At 33.0% G+C, this 22,061-nt stretch overlaps 2 protein-coding genes and 1 pseudogene across 3 annotated transcripts in view; 2 read left to right on the forward strand and 1 right to left on the reverse strand.

The window, feature by feature from the left end:
- Window positions 1-362: 362 nt before the first annotated feature.
- The window catches only part of LOC144835077 (leucine-zipper-like transcriptional regulator 1), a 55,836-nt gene continuing 34,137 nt past the window's right edge, over window positions 363-22,061 (reverse strand). Inside the window, exons 9-22 of the mRNA XM_078690101.1 lie at window positions 10,604-10,743; window positions 9,861-10,007; window positions 9,148-9,202; window positions 8,568-8,678; window positions 8,101-8,193; window positions 7,825-7,932; window positions 7,033-7,210; window positions 6,590-6,654; window positions 6,085-6,201; window positions 4,893-5,055; window positions 4,239-4,420; window positions 3,409-3,506; window positions 2,090-2,276; window positions 363-1,682 (exon numbers count right to left, since the gene is read on the reverse strand). Of these exons, the coding sequence (XP_078546227.1) occupies window positions 1,512-1,682; window positions 2,090-2,276; window positions 3,409-3,506; window positions 4,239-4,420; window positions 4,893-5,055; window positions 6,085-6,201; window positions 6,590-6,654; window positions 7,033-7,210; window positions 7,825-7,932; window positions 8,101-8,193; window positions 8,568-8,678; window positions 9,148-9,202; window positions 9,861-10,007; window positions 10,604-10,743 (1,815 nt within the window). The 3' untranslated portion in view covers window positions 363-1,511. The remainder of the gene's footprint in view (window positions 1,683-2,089; window positions 2,277-3,408; window positions 3,507-4,238; window positions 4,421-4,892; window positions 5,056-6,084; window positions 6,202-6,589; window positions 6,655-7,032; window positions 7,211-7,824; window positions 7,933-8,100; window positions 8,194-8,567; window positions 8,679-9,147; window positions 9,203-9,860; window positions 10,008-10,603; window positions 10,744-22,061) is intronic.
- On the forward strand, window positions 12,484-19,472 carry LOC144835097 (uncharacterized; annotated as a pseudogene). The gene is made up of 3 exons (XR_013611043.1): window positions 12,484-12,728; window positions 13,589-14,452; window positions 18,470-19,472. The product of XR_013611043.1 is annotated as an uncharacterized LOC144835097 (transcript).
- Window positions 17,004-18,462, forward strand: LOC144835146 (uncharacterized; the record flags this gene model as incomplete). The annotated part of the gene is made up of 2 exons (XM_078690202.1): window positions 17,004-17,254; window positions 17,608-18,462. Coding segments are annotated over exons 1-2 (1,050 nt in total), but the record flags the coding sequence as incomplete, so codon positions are not given.

Raw genomic sequence — 22,061 nt, forward strand, 5'->3', positions numbered from 1 at the left:
AGCTGCTACAGTATCATTACTCGAACATAAACTAGCTGTGCATGATTCTAAAAAGTTAAACAGTAGAATGACTCACAGATACATCGAATAATAGAACAAATCACACATCTACACATAATCAAACATCGTATATACTCTATCTCTAACAATATTTCAATCTTCTATCGACTAAAGTCGAAGTATAGTCGTTATCTCGGGACCGTTCTATGGTCACCACCAGGTAGGCTTACTTAATCAAGGCTTATAAGAATGGATGACGAGTTGGGAGCAGGAACGCTAGTAGACCAAACCCAGTACCGTTTTGATTACGATCATGCGGGAAATTACCTCACAAAGTTAAACAGTAGAATGACTCACAGAAATAAAGTTGTGTACAGTACAGTCTTTATTGTTACTGTATTTGGCTGACATTATCACATAAAAATAAATTAGCAATTGGAATGCTTTTTCATTCAACCAAACATTTTGTTGCTTTGCTTTTTAAACACCGATTTATACTAAAAAACATGTTACAGTTGAGTTGTTTGTTTAAACAGTTAAAAATTTACAAAAAAAAAAATCAAATTGAATAATATTGCACGGCTATAGCGAAAATAAAATTGCTCAATTCTCAAATTTTGAAAGCAATGAAATTAAATATTACAAAATATTTACAAATTAAAATGACATGATATGAATGAAACACTTTGTGGGGAGGGTTACACTAGTTAGTTTGAGAATTGTATAAAGAACCAATCAAGTCAAGACAATATTATTATACTGGTGGAATAGATAGAGTGAGTAGATATGTTGTCATATAAAAATGGTTCCATGCTGTTTATTGGTCAGAAAATCTACTGTCCAAGTAACACACAGGCTATCTGAACCTTTTATCCACTGAATGGTCAGCTGTCTACAGTGTAACTGGCATTGAGTCTCTCCACTTCTAGTATGTATAAAGTGACGATGACCTCTACTGATGTTCTACACATTTTTAGTGTGTATGTTTGTCCACACTGTTCCAAATGAAGCCAACACGATTACTAGAAACAATAGTTGGCAACTGTCTAGGCCATAATAACCACTCCAAAATGTACTTCTAAAAAGACCTGTATTAGTGGGCAAGTATAACAGTTGAGATTGCCCTATAGTGACCATTGACCTGAATCTCTGTATAGTAGGTACCTTCCATGGTATATAGTCATATTGCCCACTGTTTCATTGACTGACATATTGACATTAATGTTCTGGGATATGTAGTTCTACAGAGTGGACAAGCACATTGAAGACCACAATGACATGCTTCTAGAATGTATGTATAGTGGGCAAGCAGAATGATTGCCCAGCCAAGATAACAATGAACACAAACAATACTGTGGTCATTTATAGTCGTAAGCACCATAATTAAAACTGAAATAATACTGCTGACAGACAGTAGTGCTTCACACAGTAATGGTCAATTGTTCAATATCCCAGCCAAATCAAGACCACTCAGTTGCAATTTTCCACAGTTCTAGAAGCCTCCTTAGTGGTCAGTAGTCTTGAAAGCTGCCATAGCGGTCACTTCGTCCGCAGTCCCATCCAAAGCCATCATGACCACTCTTTTTACTTTGTTTGATCATGTCCATGTGCTTAGCTAATGAGTCGATGATATCAAGCAGTAGTGCTCGGTTAAGATCCTTCATTCGGGGAGACTTGGCAACCTAAAATAACAAGTTTCACAAAATTATTTTCACACACCGTACCTGTCCTAACATACGTAGTACACTGGAAATATTAGAAATAAGTTTTAAGCATGGATTAATGGATGCAAACACCATTGGTTGTATTAGGCTAAAATACATGTTCAATTTAAAGATTCTTTAAATATACTTAAGTAAAATACTTATTATTTCTTAGTATCTCACCTTAAAGCTATAACAGCTTCAAGGGGGCAGGAATGGACACAAACAGCTTAGCTTTCGTTTTAGAATGCATTCAGAATTATTTAAAAAAAATTGTTTCAGGAGGAGAAAAAAGTTTCAGTGGATAGAAATTAATACCCAATACTTATAAAAAATGGACCAAGTTGTTCTCAAGTGGGACAGAAATTATCTGAAACACAGTTTACCTTTGTAAAGTTCCTAACAATGAGTTTTAGTGCATGATCTTTCATATCTTTTGCTGCAATTTTATCAGCAGCTTCTAATATTTGAACGACATTTAGTTCTGAGATGTTCATCTCTAAGTTCTCCTTGCAGAATGCTTGTAAACGGGTGTTAGTAAATCCAAAGTAGTATGGAGCTGAAAACAAATAGCTGTGTGAAATGGAATTAAGGAATCAATACTTTATTTCATTACCTAAGATGCACTGATTTGTACAAAGAAAAAGAGTATGGTGGTAACTACAAAATATGAAAACCATATATGGACAAACTGATTTTTTTTTCCTGTAGTGAATTTAGAACATTGTCGAGATTCAAAATATATCTGTAATAAGAATAAGATATTATATTGTGGGAAATAAGAAAGAAAATCCACTGAGGAAGGTTAGTCAATTTCTGCAATTTCTTTCTGGCTGTTTTACTTTTAATGTTTTGATTTAGCTTTTTGCTTGTTTTTATTCATGTCTTCATCCAGCCACTGATACCCACAGAATTTTTTCAGTAATTTGCCTTTTGATTTTTGTGATATTAAGTTAAGATACAACAATACAGAAAACAAAAGCTTCAAGAATGGCCAATTAGCTATGCATTGTAAATTATATTTTCAAGGAAGCAATTATTATAAACAATGAGTTACTATAATGTGGTGACTCATCAGTATAAACAACTAAAACAATAATGAAACAATGCCAAAAAGGGTTGAACCTTGTATTGTATTGTTAAAAGCTGTTTGAAATCGGATTGGTCAGTTTTTTATTTTAGATATCTGATCACAGATACATTTTTGTTGAAAATGTTCTAAAAGGATGCAATGTTAAATCATCTCTTTACATTACAACAATGATGAAATGAATTACAATTTTAGCTTGCACACATTTTCAGGGTTATTCAATAATTGTGTCACATGCTTTAGTTTGTTGAATGCATTCATTCATGCACAACTCTTGCCTTTATCTAAATTTATTACATATCAAAGCCATGTTTTCCACTAGACAAATTTAGTGGTGCAAATCCAATGTTTTTGTAGAGAAAAAAAACATGTTACCTCTTCCACAACAAGAGTGTATAGCTGCAATTTTTTGCTTTGCAAAAGTAGAAACAATTCAAACTAATAATTTTGCTGAAGTGAAAAACTAGAATTTATCATAAACAGGGATTTGGAAGTTTAAATTATGAATATGCATGAGTATAAGCTGATGCTTTTGATCCGCATAAACAAATTCGCCTAGTGGATAACAAGCTTAAGATGTAATAAGATAGTAATGGCATTAGAATGAAAGGATACAGAGAGTTTTCTGGAGGCATTGTGACACAGCCGTGATAGATGTAATCCAGTAGAGATTCCAGAGCTTGTGGTGTTGGAGTTGTCTCACCAATGGTCATCTACAAAGAAAAATATACATTATTTTAATATATTAATATGATTTATTTAATTCATTTTAGCATAATTAACCTACGACTATGTTTATTTATATTTTATGGTTGATCAAAGAACTTATAACACAAGAATCTCCTGTTCGTCCAAAGCGCGTAACAATTTCGAAAGGCTTTGTAGGATAGAATAGACCTATTGGGTGGCGCCATTGTGAGCCATGGAGTAGCATGCCCCCATCAAATTAGAAAGTCAAAATCTGTAGAAGGGTTGACTAAGCCCTCTATAGGAATTAATAGTTTTGACTTCCTAGTTTGGAGAGCGCTGCTCCATGCTGTGAAATGGCGTCGTCCAGTTTGACCTTTCAACCCTGTACTTCCGATACTGTGTTTTGAATGCAAATTGAAGAACAGGAGATTCTTGTGTTATAAGTTCTTTGATAAAAGGCACCCGAAATCGGAGCTCAGGCCTCATCAGTCGTCAGAATTGTTTTTTTCTGGTTTTAAATACGACGAATGGGTTGATGTAGTTGACTTAAAGTGCAGACCTTGTGACTTGTTTTACCACTATGACAATCATCGAACAAATCAGTCATGAACTAATGACAATAAGTTATAAAGCTATGAATTATATATCTCATTTGACTAATGTTTTTTATTTTTTTATATTGCGACTTTGCAATTACGACAAGTCAAATGTTTGTTACATAATTCTCAAAATTCACAGAAAACCCTACAACCTACCTTGACCTTACCATCCTCCGGCATAAATGACCTAAACATAGCCTCAAAGAAGCTACTTCTTGCTGCCAGTATTGCCTTGTGAGCCTTGAATGCTGTCTTATTATCCAGCATCAGTGTGATGTCACAGTAATCTTTACCGGTCTTCATAAAAGTCATCATATCATGGGCTATAGAACTCATACCTATACAACAGAGACAGAATGCAGTTTAAAGCAATGCTCCTTCAGATTTTTTTTGAAGGATTAATGATTTTAATTTGTATAGCGCCATTCCAACAATATTAATGTAGCTCATGGTGCAGTGGACTTAAGGTTTTTCACATCTGTTACGACAAAATTCAAATTGAACGTCAATGTTTTGTTTTCACGGCGCTCCACATGTATGTTGAAACATTGCCGTGCATTTTGATCTCAGAAGACTCGTTCTACTACCAGAGCGAGTGAGCTTCGAACCCGTGCCAATATCATGGCTATTCATTATTACAGTTCCACTGTCTTAAACATTATGGTCGAGATTCAAGTCAGGTGTGAACATATTCAGCATTTAAACGATTTTAATCTTACCACTCAATTTGTATCTGGCAAATTTACAGTGTACAACTTAGGATATGTGAGAATATAAAACGTTAATTGACCAAAATATTAACAGACTTACTATTGTTGTCAAACTCCTGTTTTTCCAGGATCCTCTTAGTAACTGATTGCTGTTTGCGTCGGACAACAAGAACCATAATTGGTTGAGAGAGTTGTTCAAACTCACGACTCATTACAATCGAATTGTAATTGCTTTCCTTTGTAACAAAAAATAAACAAAACTCCTGCAATGAAAAAAAAAGATATATTACTATTAGATGTATTGAGGAGTGGGACAACCTGCTACAGTAATGTTGTTCGATTTATATAGCGCTTATACAATCAAAAAATTGTCCCAAAGCGCAGAGAGAAAAAAACAGAAAGAAATTACAAAGAAAAAAGATGGGTTTTTAAGAGTGTTTTGAAAACTATGATAGAGGATGCATTTTTAATAGGATCAGGAAGATGATTCCACAGTTTAAGGAGCTGCAACTGCAAAAGCTCGATCACTATAGGTCTTAAGGTAGCTGGGTGGAACAAAAAGTGCAGATGGATTAGTGATCGACCTAAGAGATCTTTTGCAAACTGAGATCTACGTATAATGAAATTGGATATATGATGGTGACAACATTAGTTTAAAAATAATTTGTTGTTTAATTGGAAGCTAGTGAAGTTTATATAATATGTAATATGAGCAAATCTTGAAGTGCCAGATACAATCTTAGGGCCCAAATCTTATAGTATTTTAGGGATTTGTGTCATGTTAAATTACCCTAAAGTCTATTAAGCCTATTTCCACAAGCAAATCTATTCATGCAACTATTGATTATATTTTGCGAAAAGAAAAAATCTGTGCTACCCTTATATTCATTTTCACTACAATAGCAAATAGATGTGATTTTCATTACCAGTACCAGGTGTTTGCACATGGTGCTTCTCTAATTTTAGACCTTCTCATTAACATAAGTTTTATTTTGATTCACAGTCACATTTTATTTTTCGACCAATTTTTTCCACTGTTTCTGGGATGTTTTAGGGTGTAAATTGATTTGATGTTGGATCAACCAGTACAGCTACAGTGATTTAGTTCACTTAGGTTGACCCTGGTCTCCTCAATTTTCAGTTTTTTGTTTTTTTAAGTAAATAGTGAAACGGACTGAATAGTGAAACATGACAATAAAATAGAGGTTGAAACATAAATCTTAGAATTGCACTTAATTCTTTAACTCTTGCCCCTCAAATGATATCCAATCTTCATCAAACAATTCTCTTACTTTGATATAGTCCAGCTGTAACTGATGTGAATACTGTAAGACAGACAGTACATTGTCTAAGCCTATCGACACCTCTAGATACTGTATACACATCTGCTCCAGTCTTGGTAGGTTAAACTGAAAGTGTGTAAGAAATGAATGATATAACTTAGAATAGTAACTCTTTCCACCTTCAATACAACAACCCTTAATTGTCAGCTAATTACAATCAGTATTAAGTTATTAATTGCATTATTATTTCTATGATTTTCAATACAAAAACATATCCTTTCTTTATATAAAGTCACTTTTCTTTTAAACTGTTGTTCTTCAATAATAACTTGTATTTTCCTTCACATGATATCAATTACTTTGCATTCCACGAACATGTGTATTAAAGTTTGGGGATGGGGATCTACTATTTATTACTTCACTTCATTTTGAATCAAATGTTGAAATGCAAGGCCATGCAAAACTTGTTGCCCAAACCTCATATTATGAGATGGGCTTGGAAATGTAAACTTACCTCTAAAGCCAACTTATACACATCCATTATTAGTAAAACAAATAAAGTGGGCTTGTCTTCAAATCCTTAAAAACAAATTATTTGTTTATTTATGTGCCAAATTGTCTTCCTTCATTGGGAAATTTTACAAGTTAAAGTCTACAACATAACTTAATTTTTCTGTCACAATTTATTTAATTTATTGATCTAATTCTTCTTCTAATATTGAACTAATCCAACTATACAATGTAGATAAATAATGTCATAATTTGACAAAAGTTATAGCAATTGCCAAGACCAAACATATCTGTCTTCTATTAATCAAAAGAAGTAAGAAAAGTTGCACCAACTGCAGTCGTAGCTAATGTACTATAAAACTTTAGCTTTATACTTTTGAACTTTCTTTTTTTATGGCATGGCCACTCAACTCGATAATTACAATAATTGTTTAAGTTTAAACAAACCTTCTGGCTTGCGGTCAACCTTGTCTGTGTAGATGAACCAGAGGGTGAGTTTGAAGGCTTCAGCTTTAGCATTTGGAATAGTGACTTGTAGTAGCTTCTTAGGTACCTTCTTAATGGCACCAGTCTCTTGTTTCTCATCTCCAGTGGTAGGCGCAGCTGCGGCTTCATCTTCTGCAGCCTACATCAAACAAACATTTACCGTTTAAAAAATCTGTTTCTGTTTAAAGGCCAGAAGCAGGCAAAACGTAAGGCGTGTGGTCCAGTGTGTGATAGCGAGATCGTGGGTACGAATCCAACGCTCGTCGCACTGCCTGTATCCTTGGGCAATAAGACACTTACTTATGTTTTCCTCCTCTCCAACCAGGTGTACAAATGGGTACCTAGTAAGACACAACTTTGCGCGGAGTACTAGCTGCATTCTGGGAGTTGTTTCCATATGTGTTTGATCAAGAAATGACCGATGTCAAGTGTCAAGCGCTTAGTGGGTCCTTTATAAATCTGGATATTATAATTTCTATTGATCATGCATCTTTTGTAGACATAACAATAGAGAGACATTAAACATTGAAAAAACGGCTACTGTTAAGCTGTCTACACCATCAGACTGTATGTGACAAGAAAAAGAATGTGTTGTGTCCATATATGGTGATGATGTCATATCACTACCATATTTGGGCATATCACTACCATATTTGACACATCACACTCTTTTGTCAAACTAATTTGATTGTGTAGACAGAGCTTCAGACTTTTACAACTAGAAAAGATTTGTTATTGATAAGTAGCACGTACCTTCTCTGCTAGTTGGTTCTGCATTTCTGTAGCCTGTTCCATTTTATTCTTCAAGTAATGACAACGAGCAGCAATGATGGCAGCATGGCTTGGAAAAGAGACGGCTTCCTGTTGAACAAGTAAGTAAAAAGAAGCATGGGTGAGGTTGGTAGGCTAGGTAGTAAGAAATTGTTTAATTTCTCAACAGGGTGTTCCATCTTGGTATTCTGGCAAAGAGGATTATACAAAAATAAGTGCTACAAATGTGAGCATGTTAATTAAATCTGTTATTCTTACCTCACCAACTATGAATTCAATGTCAGTGAACTGCTGACTCAGCAACAACTTTCCAAAATCCTCTTTTAATGTACATCTAGGACGTGAAGCAAACTGGAAAAAAAAGCAAAATTAACAGTACTTTTCTGGTAATTTTTTTTGGGGGGGGGGGCACATTGAGATTCATATTTGCCTTTCAGTGGAGATAATTTGCTAGACTAGTTAAGGTAAACACACATTAGTACAGTGAGCCCCCTATAGCTCATAAGTTTTAAAGAAATTATCTCTATTTTTGAAAATTAATTAGCACTGTATTTGATTTTGTTAGCAAAATAGTATTATAATTGGGCCTGTGTGGTTGTTGAGAACCCTCTACACCAAAATTTAGGCTAGATATACTCCACATTATAAAGAGTATCAGAGGCTGTACTAGCAGTGAATTATTTAAAAGTAAAAACAAACTAAAACTTATAAGATATTCAACAAACCTGAAACCTGTACATCTCAGCACTCCTGACATTATTATCAACAGTGCCTCCAAACACGTACAGTGCATTACATATGACACTGGCTGCATGGAAGACACGCCCACTTGGCTTCTACACATTACAAATAAAATATAAAAGTATTACTTTTGAAACTAGAATGGCACTCAGAGAGTGCATAATTCCACCTACTGTAAAATGCTCCTACATAAGATTTCACCGAATTAAACTTGTGTCTTAATGCTGTGTGTGATAATTTCACTACAACATTTGTATGCGAATTTGGTGTAATGGTTATGCAACCAGCCTTTCAACTAACAATATTTTCAGGTAACAGGTATGAAAATAATACAAAAAAGTGGTCCAGAATTGGGACCCTGGTCCGGATTTCCTCCAAAATTTAATGGAGTGGTCCTTGATCACATATCTATCTGTATTTTGGTACGGATCTTGCAATAAGTTTTTGAGTAATCCTGCTAACAAACAGACAGACACATGCGGAGGTAAATAAGTACGATCGAAAACTATATGGAATAGGAAAAGGTAAGGAACACCTTTCTAAAGAGAATTACAGTTACTGTACCTGACTGTCAGACGATGGTGTAATAACCTCCCATGTCTCAGAATCCATGTCATAACTATAAAAAAAAAAACACACACATTAACGATTATATATTGCTGACTTCTTTTTACTTAATTTATATCAATATTAATTCCACTGAAAAATTCTTACAATCAGGAAAGAGTGAAAATTCACATCATTGCTTACAATAATGTGTATATCTGCCCAGGGAAGTTCACTTTTCTCTGATCAGCCAAATGAACTGAACATAACAATATTGATTATAATTAATTAATGATAATCTTAAACTCTATTGAGTTGCCATTAATTGCCTATTAACCCAATTACCCAGGTTTTAATTAGTTTATCTTATACAATGGACTTTACAGTATCTGAATGATAATGTTTCAAACAGGAAGTCACACATCTTGTCATTTGCACTTATAATATTAGAGTAGCTGTCATTATGAACACTAACATGGGTGCCTTGGGACTGCTGTAATGGGCATTATATAGGCCATCATTACAGAGGCTGACAGGATGTCTGGGCATTGTATAAATGGGTGGATTACCAAATGGGTTTTATGTAGCGCAATGCTATGTCTCTATGCTATGATGTCTAAGAATATAACATTTCAACTGAATTAAATTTTCCTATATATGGACAAATATTAGGAAGCTTTTGATTTGCGCCGACCGTAGACCAAACTACGTCACCTACGTAGTGACCTTACCAGGACAATTCACTAGGCTGTGTGTTATCAGCTGCCCCACCAAACACATACAAGTGTCTATCGTGGGCTACCATAATGTGTCCGTATCGCCGTTGAGGTGCAGCTGGTGCTCCTTTCAAGATGTGGTCTGAAGGTATTTTCCTCCATCTTAAATAAAAAAAACAATTATTATTTACCAATCACATAATTTACCAACATTACAGAACATATTGATATGTAGTTTATTGATTGTAAACAAGTATTAAATTTAACTTACATTTCAAGTCAATCAATGAACTATAGTATAAATATACTAATCGAAACCAGAAGAAAATGTTTTCACTATTACACAACATAAATGAAACAAAAAGAAAAGCAAAACAAAACTAAAGACTGAGGCAGGGACACCAAAATGAACTGAATCACTTGCAAATCCAACCGTAGCCATCAGCGCAAGTGGTCTTGAGGTATGGATGCCAGGCTAGTTCTGCCATCCGAACCATTGAGAGAGTGTGAACACTTGAAAATGCACATTCTATTGAACTCTTTTAAAACCCATCTTTTTAGTTTGTAATTAAGCATTTTGGGACAATATGAATCTGTTTGATTGTTAAAAGCGCAATATAAATACATTAACATTGCAATAAGGCTATTCCACTGTCTTAAATGCTTGACCACTCATTCCTCCAAAACAAACTTCACAATACAAACTATCTCTGTTGCATCATCAAGAAGAAAAAAGAAAAAAAAAACAATGAATTTACCTTCTTTCCTTGAAATAGAACTGATATAGACTGTTTGTGATCTTTGCTCCACTTTGACCTGAGAAGACATACATGGAATCACCAGACACAGCAACTGGGAAATTACAGCATGTTGGTGGATGATCTCCACTTTGTTGTACCTACAAGAACAAAATATTGAGTTTTTTAAAAATAAAGCCCATTGTTTAAAGCCTGCTTTCGACTACATATTATACTGGTTTTTGTGATTTTATATGAGTTTTAGCCCCTCTCTACTTTATGTAACAATATCTTTTAGGCTTCAGAAGAGTTCCTTTTTGTCTTCGTCATTTTTTACCTGATTTGTCTTTTGTTATGTTTTTTGACAAATTAAAAATGTATTCAAGTATGCAGTATACAGTATATTGTTTATTTACTTTACATAAATAATTATGTTATATATACCATAACATAATTATTTACATTGCAGCAGGAAAGAGTGAAATTACATTCTCATTCTTCCCTGATTACAGTATATACAAAATTACATCAACCAAAAAGATAACAAGTAAAAATAAGAAAAAGAAGAATATTTATTTGATTATATACTGTATAAAAGTTTATATAATGATGGTGATCAAAATGTATAATTAATAATAAAATTTGGTCTGGAATTACAAAACATAGGTTAGTTAGTTTAATGGTTGATCCTGTTGTTAGTGTCCGGGGAAAAAGTGAAAATGGCTGCACACATACTGTTAATGAGTGAGTTTTTACAAAGTCTAGGTTTAAGCATGGAGACATTATTTTCCATGGTTTAATGTACCTCAAATTACTGGGGTTTTATTCAGTTAATATATTGTTATGTTTTTATAGATACAACCTTATTTCGCAATGATATAACTACTGTAAAAGATCTATGATTGAAGTAATCTATATATAAATTTATGTAAGTGCAAAATTTGGCAAATCATGAGTTTCTTCTGGAATTTTTACTCGATGGTATATAAAGTTGGTTCATGTTCGTCACTGATTTTAGCCACCTAATTGTAACCCTGTTTACTAATTAAGTTGAGTGAGATAATTAAATATTGACGAATTGAGGTTCAACGATTTGCCCCAAACAACCTTGTAAGGAGTGAATTAATAGCCGGGAGCATTGAACTGTTTATATGGGAACGGCATGGTATCATTATACAATCATCCGGGCTTGACGTAAAGTAGGATTAACCTAGTATCCGTGTATCCACCAGGAAAACATGTGGATTACCTGTCTACATCCTTTTAAACTAGAATACCTTTCTAGAAAAAAAACTTTAAAACACTGTATGCTCAAGGAAAAGTTAATATGTTTATAATGATAATTTAAAAAAAAAATTACTTTTGTTCTTTATTATATACATATGGGCAATTCCAATCAGCTTAATTTTTACATATTTTGTATTTTTGACTTATATTGTTATACGTATAATTGTAATTTTTTTGGCTGCTGGTTTTTAAATTTTATACCATAATAAAAACTTAAATTAAAACTTAAAACTAAAAATATCAAAGATATTAAAGACAATACATCTTTAAGTTTTTCAATAGTCTAGCTCACTATATAATCGTCATTGAAATTTGTATAATTTATAAGTTGAATTCTTGGGTCAATTAATATTGCTATTAGACCAGAAAACTAGTTGTTAATTGTTAATTTTGCACTTTTGTTAATTAGAGATTAATTTTTAACAATACTAAATATCAGTGATGGACATGTCTCTGATTGGCTAAAGATCAATTAGTTAGCAAAAAACAGTTGTGAGTCTTGTAATTTATATGTCCACGATGTCATCACAGATGGAAACCTGGAAATTCCAAAATATCTATATTTGGATACACATAATACTGTATAGCCATATTGCACACTGTAAACAGTATAGGCTACATACATAGAATCTTTGCAGATATCAGATCAAACTTGGGTAAAAACATGGATGTAGAACCTGGAATATGTTGGAGATGTGAGAAGGGAAAAGCAACAAAGAAATGCAGTGAATGTAAGATTGGAGAATATTGTGGAAATCAGTGTATGGAACGTGACAAGCTGAGACATAAAGCAGAATGTGACATGCTGAATGAAAACAAGGAGTGTGCATATTGTCACACAAAGACAAAATGCAAAGTGGTAAAACATTTTTATTTAATTTCTATCCCTTGCCAATCAACGGTGATTATTATTTATATTATAGTTAACATGTTCAAATTATAGGCCAGCTGGAATCAAAGGGAAGAACAACCATGTGTTGATCTGGGCCTCTGTGGTTAAATAAAGTTAAGTTGAATTGAATTGCTTTTTTTAGGTACTTGTATGGAGTCATATCTTATTTAATCAAAATCATCTTGATTGAGTGCTAGGCTTAGGCTAGTTTTACTCAACATCTTTACTCAACTAAATCTAGAGGGTTATTTTTTGGTGGTAACATTCGTCAGTTAATGATGCTCCGTACAAAATAACCAAAGTTAATTTGATAAAAAAGCACATGCATCTGCCAGTGGTGGCGCCAGTATGGCCTTCGACCCTTCCATCAGGCAAATCCTGGCGCAACAACAGGCATCTGCTGATCGCTAGTATATCATCGTGCCAAACAGTTTGAAGTGGGTAAAGACCATTAACATTTTGCTAAGGTCACTTTCGATTAAAGTCGGCTGTGATGCTGAGGGAAATGTTTCTTGTATTTTCATGTTTTAGACGCAAATCTGGTCACCCAAGAAAGATACCCTTAGCTATAGGCTACTCAATAAATACAGTACTAGAAAAAATTGTCTAAACAAAACCCATTTAATTGACATCCAAGGAGAGTCGTACACGGCACGATTCAATCACTTTTATGTTTGTTCGATGGGGATTAATGCTTTTTGGAGGTTTGCACGGTTTTTTGCAATTTTGTAGCTTATATGTTACATACAATTATTAATGGGGTTTGGTAATATATAAGTGGTAGTAATACATAATTGTACATAACAACTGTTACTTTTTTCTTAAAGTGTACTGCCTGTAAAGAAGCCACATATTGCAAACGTGAATGTCAAGAGAAGCATTGGCCATCTCACAAACAAGAATGCAAACAAATCAGAAAGATGTTGATAGAAAGAGCAAATACGTACATACGTACGTACGACAAAACTTTACACAAGAAGTGCAACGATTGGTTGATTATCCACAATACATCGGCAACACTCTAGCTGTAGATGTACTGAAACTAGGCTGCAATGAAGCAGCACCAGACGCAGAAGGTAGAGATTCAGAATTGGCAAGAGATTACAACATCTTACTTGCAGGAGTTGGAGATTTACGTAATCTTTTACTGACAACGGCATCACTTCCAAGCAACTTCACTGGTAAGGTCGGGTTTACACTGAATGACGTTGATCCATTTGTTTTGGCAAGAAATGTACTCTTCTTGTACATTATCATAACTCAAAGTTCCAAAAAATCTATTGAAACATCAATCACAAATATCTGGTACTCACTACAACTTCCAAAAACAGATTATCAGCTTCTTATGTCAATCCTTGATGAACTTCTCAAACATACAAAAGCAACACTGAAGGAAAAGACAAGTAGTCAACTTATTTTAGAGGAAGATGATTTCAAAATGATGAAAGAAGTCTGGGGTAAATGGAGAGAAATGGAATGTGACACTGCAAAACCAGATTCGATTAATTTATCACAACAGAGAGCAGAAATGTTCAAAAGAGATCCTCAAAGTTCTGAAGGTATGTCTGAATATAAGCAGAAGATTCCAATAAGATATAGGAACTCTGCAAGTAAGTATTTCAGAGATGGTCTGTTTCTGCCACAAAATGTACACAGAAGCAAAAAAGTTGATAACCCAACCCTAACCGGACGTCCAATGGTAATTGGAGACAGCCAAATGCACACTGTATTATCACCAATTTCATATACTTTTGTCTATTGTATCCGGTCAGATGCGATGCCATTTGTTGGTTGGGATGGCATACCGGTAGTGAAGAACTTTCAACAAGATTCTATTGTTGAAATATTTCATCGATACATCTCCAGTGTTATCAAATCTGCTGTATCAATTTTCCATGCAGGAAGGATACAATGCATAATCAAGCTCAAAAACTGTAAAGATCTTCATAGAGATTATGAACCAAACTTTGAGCCTAAATTTGATCGTATTACAACTTCCAACATTGCAGACTACATAGGCATTAAAGTACTACTTTCAACATTGCGCCCTCTTCTGAGCACAACAAACAAACATGCTGTGCTCATTACAGAAACAATGAATTGGATAGGCATCTGTCCAGAAGCAAATTTGATGATCAATCAGCACCTAACTATGCCAAAAAACATGGAACTGTCAGCTATAATGATCAAAGATACAGGACGACATGATATGTTTGGGAACATAATGTGTCTTTACGATTACTTTGATAGCAGTAAATTTTTCCTTCGTTACTTGCGTATTCTGTTTCTTGCAACTACTGATGACTTAACGTTAAGGGACACGGTTCCAAGTTTATCAAAAGCATTCAATATGGAAGGATTTCGTCTTCGAAATTTCACAAATGAGTTAAACAAGGTTGTTCCATTTCTATATCGTGGTAACCCTAGGTTAATAAACAACAGTGTTGCACGAGAAAGATATTTGGAATGGCAACTAGATCTAGAGTGAATAACGAAATCAGAATCAAATCAGAATTAAGAAAAATAAAATTGTTGTACGGATTTGTCACAATAGAACATTGGTGTAGCAAAAGATTGCCACATTTGGTTTGATTAGAGTAGGAAATTAGAAGGTAAACAATATTATATTAAGATGAAAAAGCTATTAAGATGCAGGATATCCCATGAACCTATGGGGAAAAAATACAAATAACGTGCAAAGCAAAACAATAATACCTGAATATTAATTAATTAATTGATAAGTTGATTCGCTTTCAAGGTCTCTATTTATAAAATGCTCATTATACATTATACTGACAGTTATTTACAAGAAAAATAGGTGTGTATTGCTTTATGAATATGATGAATAATTTGTAATTTGGGTTTTAGATTAGATAATTGATCAAATCATATAAATAATATTGTACTGCATACATTTCATTCTTTTTTTACAAAAATAATGACTAGAAATAGTATAGGCAAAGTCTTTAAAACTGTATTAGGAAAATGTATTAAGTTGCAGTAAGAGGATAAGGCGAGTACTACAGTTTAAGTACCATAAATGTTTACTATATAACTATAGTGTAATGTACTGTATGCATGGGTTAAGAAGCTATGGTGCTATTGTGGGAATAACTATATTGGTGGTATCATGATGTATTGTGGATTCGATGGCTTTGATCTAACTCAATGGTTTAACACTTGGAGATACATTTGTGTCTTATATTAATTAGATGATGAAGTCTGAAGTGTATAAGAATATGAGTTATTACCTTATTTATTGGCTCGTTTATTTATGCACTTTAAGTTGTTTTTTTTACAATGTTAAGGTTAAAATTGTATTGAATGATTCTATTGTTTGGTCAATAAATATTAATGGATATGCTACAGAATTTGAAATTTGAAGGTGATGCCCTGGAAAATGCCTTGTGGGCAGGCAAACCTTAAAAAAAAAAAATTAAATAAGAATGAATAAAAGTATAAAAAAAACTGAATGGAAAAGACAAATGGAGTCAACTGAGTTACTATAATTTAGAAAAAGATATATTTTTTTTATTTTTTAAAAATAAATATTTCTCTCATAACCTTTTAAAAATAAGGGCTATCAAATAGGCCTATACTACTACTAATAAGTCCAGAAAGAGTGATAAATACATTACATACAATTACTATGCAATATTATAATTTGACATAAAAAAGATGTATTTATATAACTTTTTCACAGATTTTTATGCTAAAGCAGTTTTTATAATATACATTTTTATATTTGTATACAATTTTTTTTTTATAGGCCTTGAACTTTTTAAATGTTTTTATTGATATTCTGTTTTATAACCAGCAACTGATTTTGTTTTTATACCTGTTTGTAAAAACACAATAAAGATCTTGAACTTAAACTTGTATCCCCCAAACCATAAAAAACAAAGATGAATAACATCAAACATTAGGCCTGTTTGTTTTAAGTAACTATTTTATTTTCCAAAATGAATAATGATTTAACTTTTTAAAGTAAAATGTTTTAAAACCAGAATCCCTTGTAACATGGTGGAACCAAACCCTATTGAGTGACACAGATTAATAAAAAAAAATCCTTTACTCTCCCTGTAATAAAGAACTACTGTAATAATAGTCAGTTGGTGAATGTGCTATCAACTGACCTTGTTTTCCTTTTTTTTTTGTTTCAATGATGTCATCAATCTGGAAATTCCAAGATATTTATATTTAGAAAAACTAAGACCAAGAACTTACCACACACTTACTACACATACGCAATCTTTAGAATTGCAGATAGCAAATCAGAATAAAATTTAGTTAAAAACATGGATGTTGAACCTGGATTATGTTGGAGATGTGAGAAGAAAAAAGCAACAAAGAAATGCAGTGAATGTAAGATTGGAGAATATTGTGGAAATCAGTGTATGGCGCGTGACAAGTTGAGACATAAAGCAGAATGTGACATGATGAATGAAAACAAGGAGTGTGCATATTGTCACACAAAGACAAAATGCAAAGTGGTAAGAAGTTATCATTTGAAAAGAAAACATTTCTCTCTCTTTCTGATTAATGTAGTATAGTTTTTTTCATTTACTATAGTAGAAACAATGTCTTATTCCGCTGGATTGTAGGTTTTCTAAAAACTCACTGCACAGACATTTGTATTATTCATAAGAAACAAAATTCTTCTAAAACTGACATGTTGAATAGTCATATTTTTATATCATCTATTGATCGCTTTTTCAGTTTAATGCTTGCAAAGATACCACATACTGCAAACGTGAATGTCAAAAGAAGCATTGGCCATCTCACAAAAAATCTAAGTGGCAATATTACCTAATTGTACATAAAAACTGTTACTTTTTCCTTAAAGTGTACTGCCTGTAAAGAAGCCACATATTGCAAACGTGAATGTCAAGAGAAGCATTGGTCATCACACAAACGAGAATGCAAACAAATCAGAAAGATGTTGATAGAAAGAGCTAACGCTTATAGACTACAATTTCAGTTTCACCAAGGAATGCAAAGATTGCCTGATTATCCACAATACATCGGCAACACTCTAGCTGTGGATGTACTAAAACTAGGCCTCAATGAAGCAGCACCAGATGCAGAAGATAGAGATTCAGAATTGGCAAGAGATTACAACATCTTACTTGCAGGAGTTGGTGATTTACGTAATCTGTTACTGACAACGGCATCACTTCCAAACAACTTCACTGGTAAGGTTGGGTTTACACTGAACGACATTGATCCATTTGTTTTGGCAAGAAATGTACTCTTCTTGTACATTATCATAACTCAAAGTTTCAGAAAATCTATTGAAACATCAATCACAAATATCTGGTACTCACTACAACTTCCAAAAACAGATTATCAGCTTCTTATGTCAGTCCTTGATGAACTTCTCAAACATACAAAAGCAACACTGAAGGAAAAGACAAGTGGTCAACTTATTTTAGAGGAAGATGATTTAAAAACGATGAAAGAGGTCTGGGGTAAATGGCGAGAAATGGAATGTGACATTGAAAAAACTGATTATATTAACTTACCAAAACAGAGAGCAGAAATGTTCAAAAGAGATCCTGAAAGTTCGGAAGGTATGTCTGTATATATCCAGAAGATTCCACCAAAATACAGGAATTCTGCAAACAAGTATCATAGTGATGGCCTGTTTCTGCCACAAAATGTACATAGAAGCCATTTAAAATTTGATAACCCAACCCTAACCGGATGTCCAATGGTAATTGGTGACAGCCAACTGCTCACTCAAGCGGCACCAAGTACATTTACTTTTGCCTATTGTATCCGATCAGATGCTTTGCCATTTAATGGTTGGGATAGCATACCTGTAGAGAAGAACTTTCAACAAGATTCTATTGTTGATGTATTTCATCGATACATCTCCAGTGTTATCAAAACTGCTGTATCAATTTTCCAGGCAGGAAGGATAGACTGCATAATTGAGCTTAAAAATTGTACAGATCTCCACAGAGAGTATGAACCAAACTTTGAGCCTAAATTTGATCGTATTACAACTTCTAACATTGCAGATTATATAGGTATTAAAACACTACTTTCAACATTGCGCCCTCTTCTGAGCACAACAAACAAAGACGCTGTGCTCATTACAGAAACAATGAATTGGATAGCCATCTGTCCAGAAGCAAATTTGATGATCAATCAGCATCTAAATATGTCAAAAAACATGGAACTATCAGCTGTAATGATCGAAGATACAGGACGACATGATATGTTTTGCAACATAATGTGTCTTTACGATTACTTTGATAGCAGTAAATTTTTCCTTCGTTACTTGCGTATTCTGTTTCTTGCAACTACTGATGACTTAACGTTAAGGGACACGGTTCCAAGTTTATCAAAAGCATTCAATATGGAAGGATTTCGTGTTCGAAATTTTACAAGAGAGTTAAACAAGGTTGTTCCATTTCTATATCGTGGTAACCCTAGGTTAATAAACAACAGTGTTGCACGAGAAAGATATTTGGAATGGCAACTAGATCTAGAGTGAATAACGAAATCAGAATCAAATCAGAATTAAGAAAAATAAAATTGCTGTTCGGGTTTGTCACAATAGAACATAGGTGTAACAGTGAAAGATTACCACATTTGTTTTATTAGATTAGGGAATAAGAATTAGAAGAACAATATTATATTAAGATGAAAAAGCTATTAAGAGATGCAGGATAATATCCCATAAACCTATGGGGAAAAAATACATTTAACGTGCAAAGCAAAACAATAATACATAATATATAACCTGAATATGAATTAATTAATATACAGTTGATTCGCTCTCAAGGTCTCTATTTATAAAATGATCATTATATAATAATACAGTTATTTACAAGGAAAATAGGATGTGTGTATTTGCTTTATGAATATGATGAATAATTTGTAATTTGGGTTTTAGAATAGATAATTATTATTTATATATTATATATAATAAATCCAAAGGCAAATTACTGAAAAAAATGACAATGCTGTGGGTATCAGTGGCTGGATCTCAATGGAGATACAAAAAAAAAAAAGCGAAAAGCTAAATCAAAACGATAAAGTAAACAGCCAGAAAAGTTAGCAGAGCTTTCGGGCAACACTAGCCCTTCATCAGTGCAAGTATATATATAATAATAAATAATATTGTACTGCATACTTTTCATTCTTTTTTTACAAAAATAATGACTATAGAAATAGTATAGGCAAAGTCTTTAAAACTGTATTAGGAAAATTTATTAAGTTGCAGTAAGAGGATAAGGGGTGTACTACAGTTTAACTACCATAAATGTAATATTACTATTTAGTAAACTATAGTGTAATGTACTGTATGCATGGGTTAATTGTAATTGTAATATTTATTGCCATCCATATAAAAAATATAAAAAATGACAGATCAAACAATTTGCACAACAGTAATACAAGAAAAATAAGTTACAAAATATGGAATATCAGAGGATAACCCTTTAAGCTCGAAAGCTTGTTTCAGAAGGGGTCCTCAACATAAAACAAATAATATTTACATAAAATTACAAATATAAAATATTATAACAATAATTTAGATATTATACAGATATTTTAAATGTAAGGTTTTAGAGAAAATGTAAATTTGTAAAGAAAATGTAAATTTGTTAAGAAGCTATTGTGGGAATAACTATATTGGTGGCATCATAATGTTGTATTGTGGATTCGATGCCTTTGTTCTAACTCAATGGTTTAACACTTGGAGATACATTTGGGGAATAGTAACATGTTTCTTGTATTAATTAGAAGGTATGACGTCTGAAGAGTTTAAGAATACGAGTTATTACATTTATTTATTGGCTTGTTTTTTGTACAATGAAAAGGTTAAAATTGTATTGAATGATTCTATTGTTTGGTCAATAAATATTAATCGATATGCTACAGAATTGCAATGTTGTTTGTTTCTAGTGTCGTCAAATCACCGAAGTAAGCTGCAAGGTTGGGCCTGGTTGAATTCTGGAGGGGAAACTGTCAGGAGATCGCGGCGGGTGCTGTATATACCAGAGAGTGATGGAATAATGATAATATCGGACTAGCACGCGATAGGCATGGGTTCGAACCTATCTGTACCATACTAACTATATCTATAGGCAAGATGCTTTACTCTCATTGCCTCTTCTTTTGGATGGTCCTGTGTACATAGTGTACATTAAAACTTGGTACACTATTCACAAAGAGTAGGGGATTGTCTCCCAATGTGCTGATCTGGTAGGCTGCCATAAGTCCGTGAAGGGCCTAATCTGAATTTCCTCAGATTCCAGTTAAGCTTGAGGACAAATAATAATACATTTACAAGAGGATTGAAACATCTATTCATAAAAATTGTGATGCGGTAAAATGTAAACATGTATGCAATTTTTAAGAGGTGGGTATACCATTAAAACTTATTCATGTTTGAATTTAATAACTATACGATGAAAACATTGTTCATAGTGGCTGGGCATGTAAATGCAGAATAAAACATGATAAAAGCAATAAGAAAATTCTCAAAACTTTCCATCAATTCATCTAGATTCCTGAAAAAAGATCAAATTTTTGTGTGGACTTCTAAAAAAAAAATTCTTCTATTTCTTCCAACCAGCACTCTAAGTTTAAGTTTCATAACATATATTTTACATACTCTGACATAAAAGAAGATAATAAAATAAAAAACAATAACAAAATTATATGAGGTCAGAGTTTGAAGGCAGATGCCCTGGAAGTTAAAAAAAAATGCCTTGTGGCAGGCGAGCCTTAAAAAAAAAATTAAATAAGAATGAATAAAAGAATAAAAAAACTGAATGGAAAAGACAAATGTCAACTGAGTTACTATAATTTAGAAGAGATATATTTTTTTTATTTTTTAAAAATACATTCTTCTCTCATAACCTTTTAAAGATAAGGGTTATCAAATAGGCCTACACTACTACTAATAAGTCCAGAAAGAGTGATAAATACATTACATACAAACTATGCAACATTATAATTTTACATAAAAAAAGATGTATTTATACAACTTTTTCAAAGATTTTTATGCTAAAGCAGTTTTATAATATACAATGTTAACGTTATTTTTGTATACAATTTGAATGTTTTTTACTTGATTTTTTATATTTTTTTTATGTTGTTTGTATGTTTTTTATATAATAATAAGTTTTCTATAGGCCTTGAACGTTTTAAATGTTTTTATTGATATTCTGTTTTATAACCAGCAACCAATTTTGATTTTATACCTGTTTTTGAAAAAACAGGTCTTGAACTTGTATCCCTTAAAGTAACAATTTTTTGTAATGTTTGTTTTTATGGTAA

Source organism: Antedon bifida, chromosome 2 (genome assembly GCF_963402885.1).
Source record: "Antedon bifida chromosome 2, ecAntBifi1.1, whole genome shotgun sequence".
NCBI lineage: Eukaryota > Metazoa > Echinodermata > Crinoidea > Comatulida > Antedonidae > Antedon > Antedon bifida.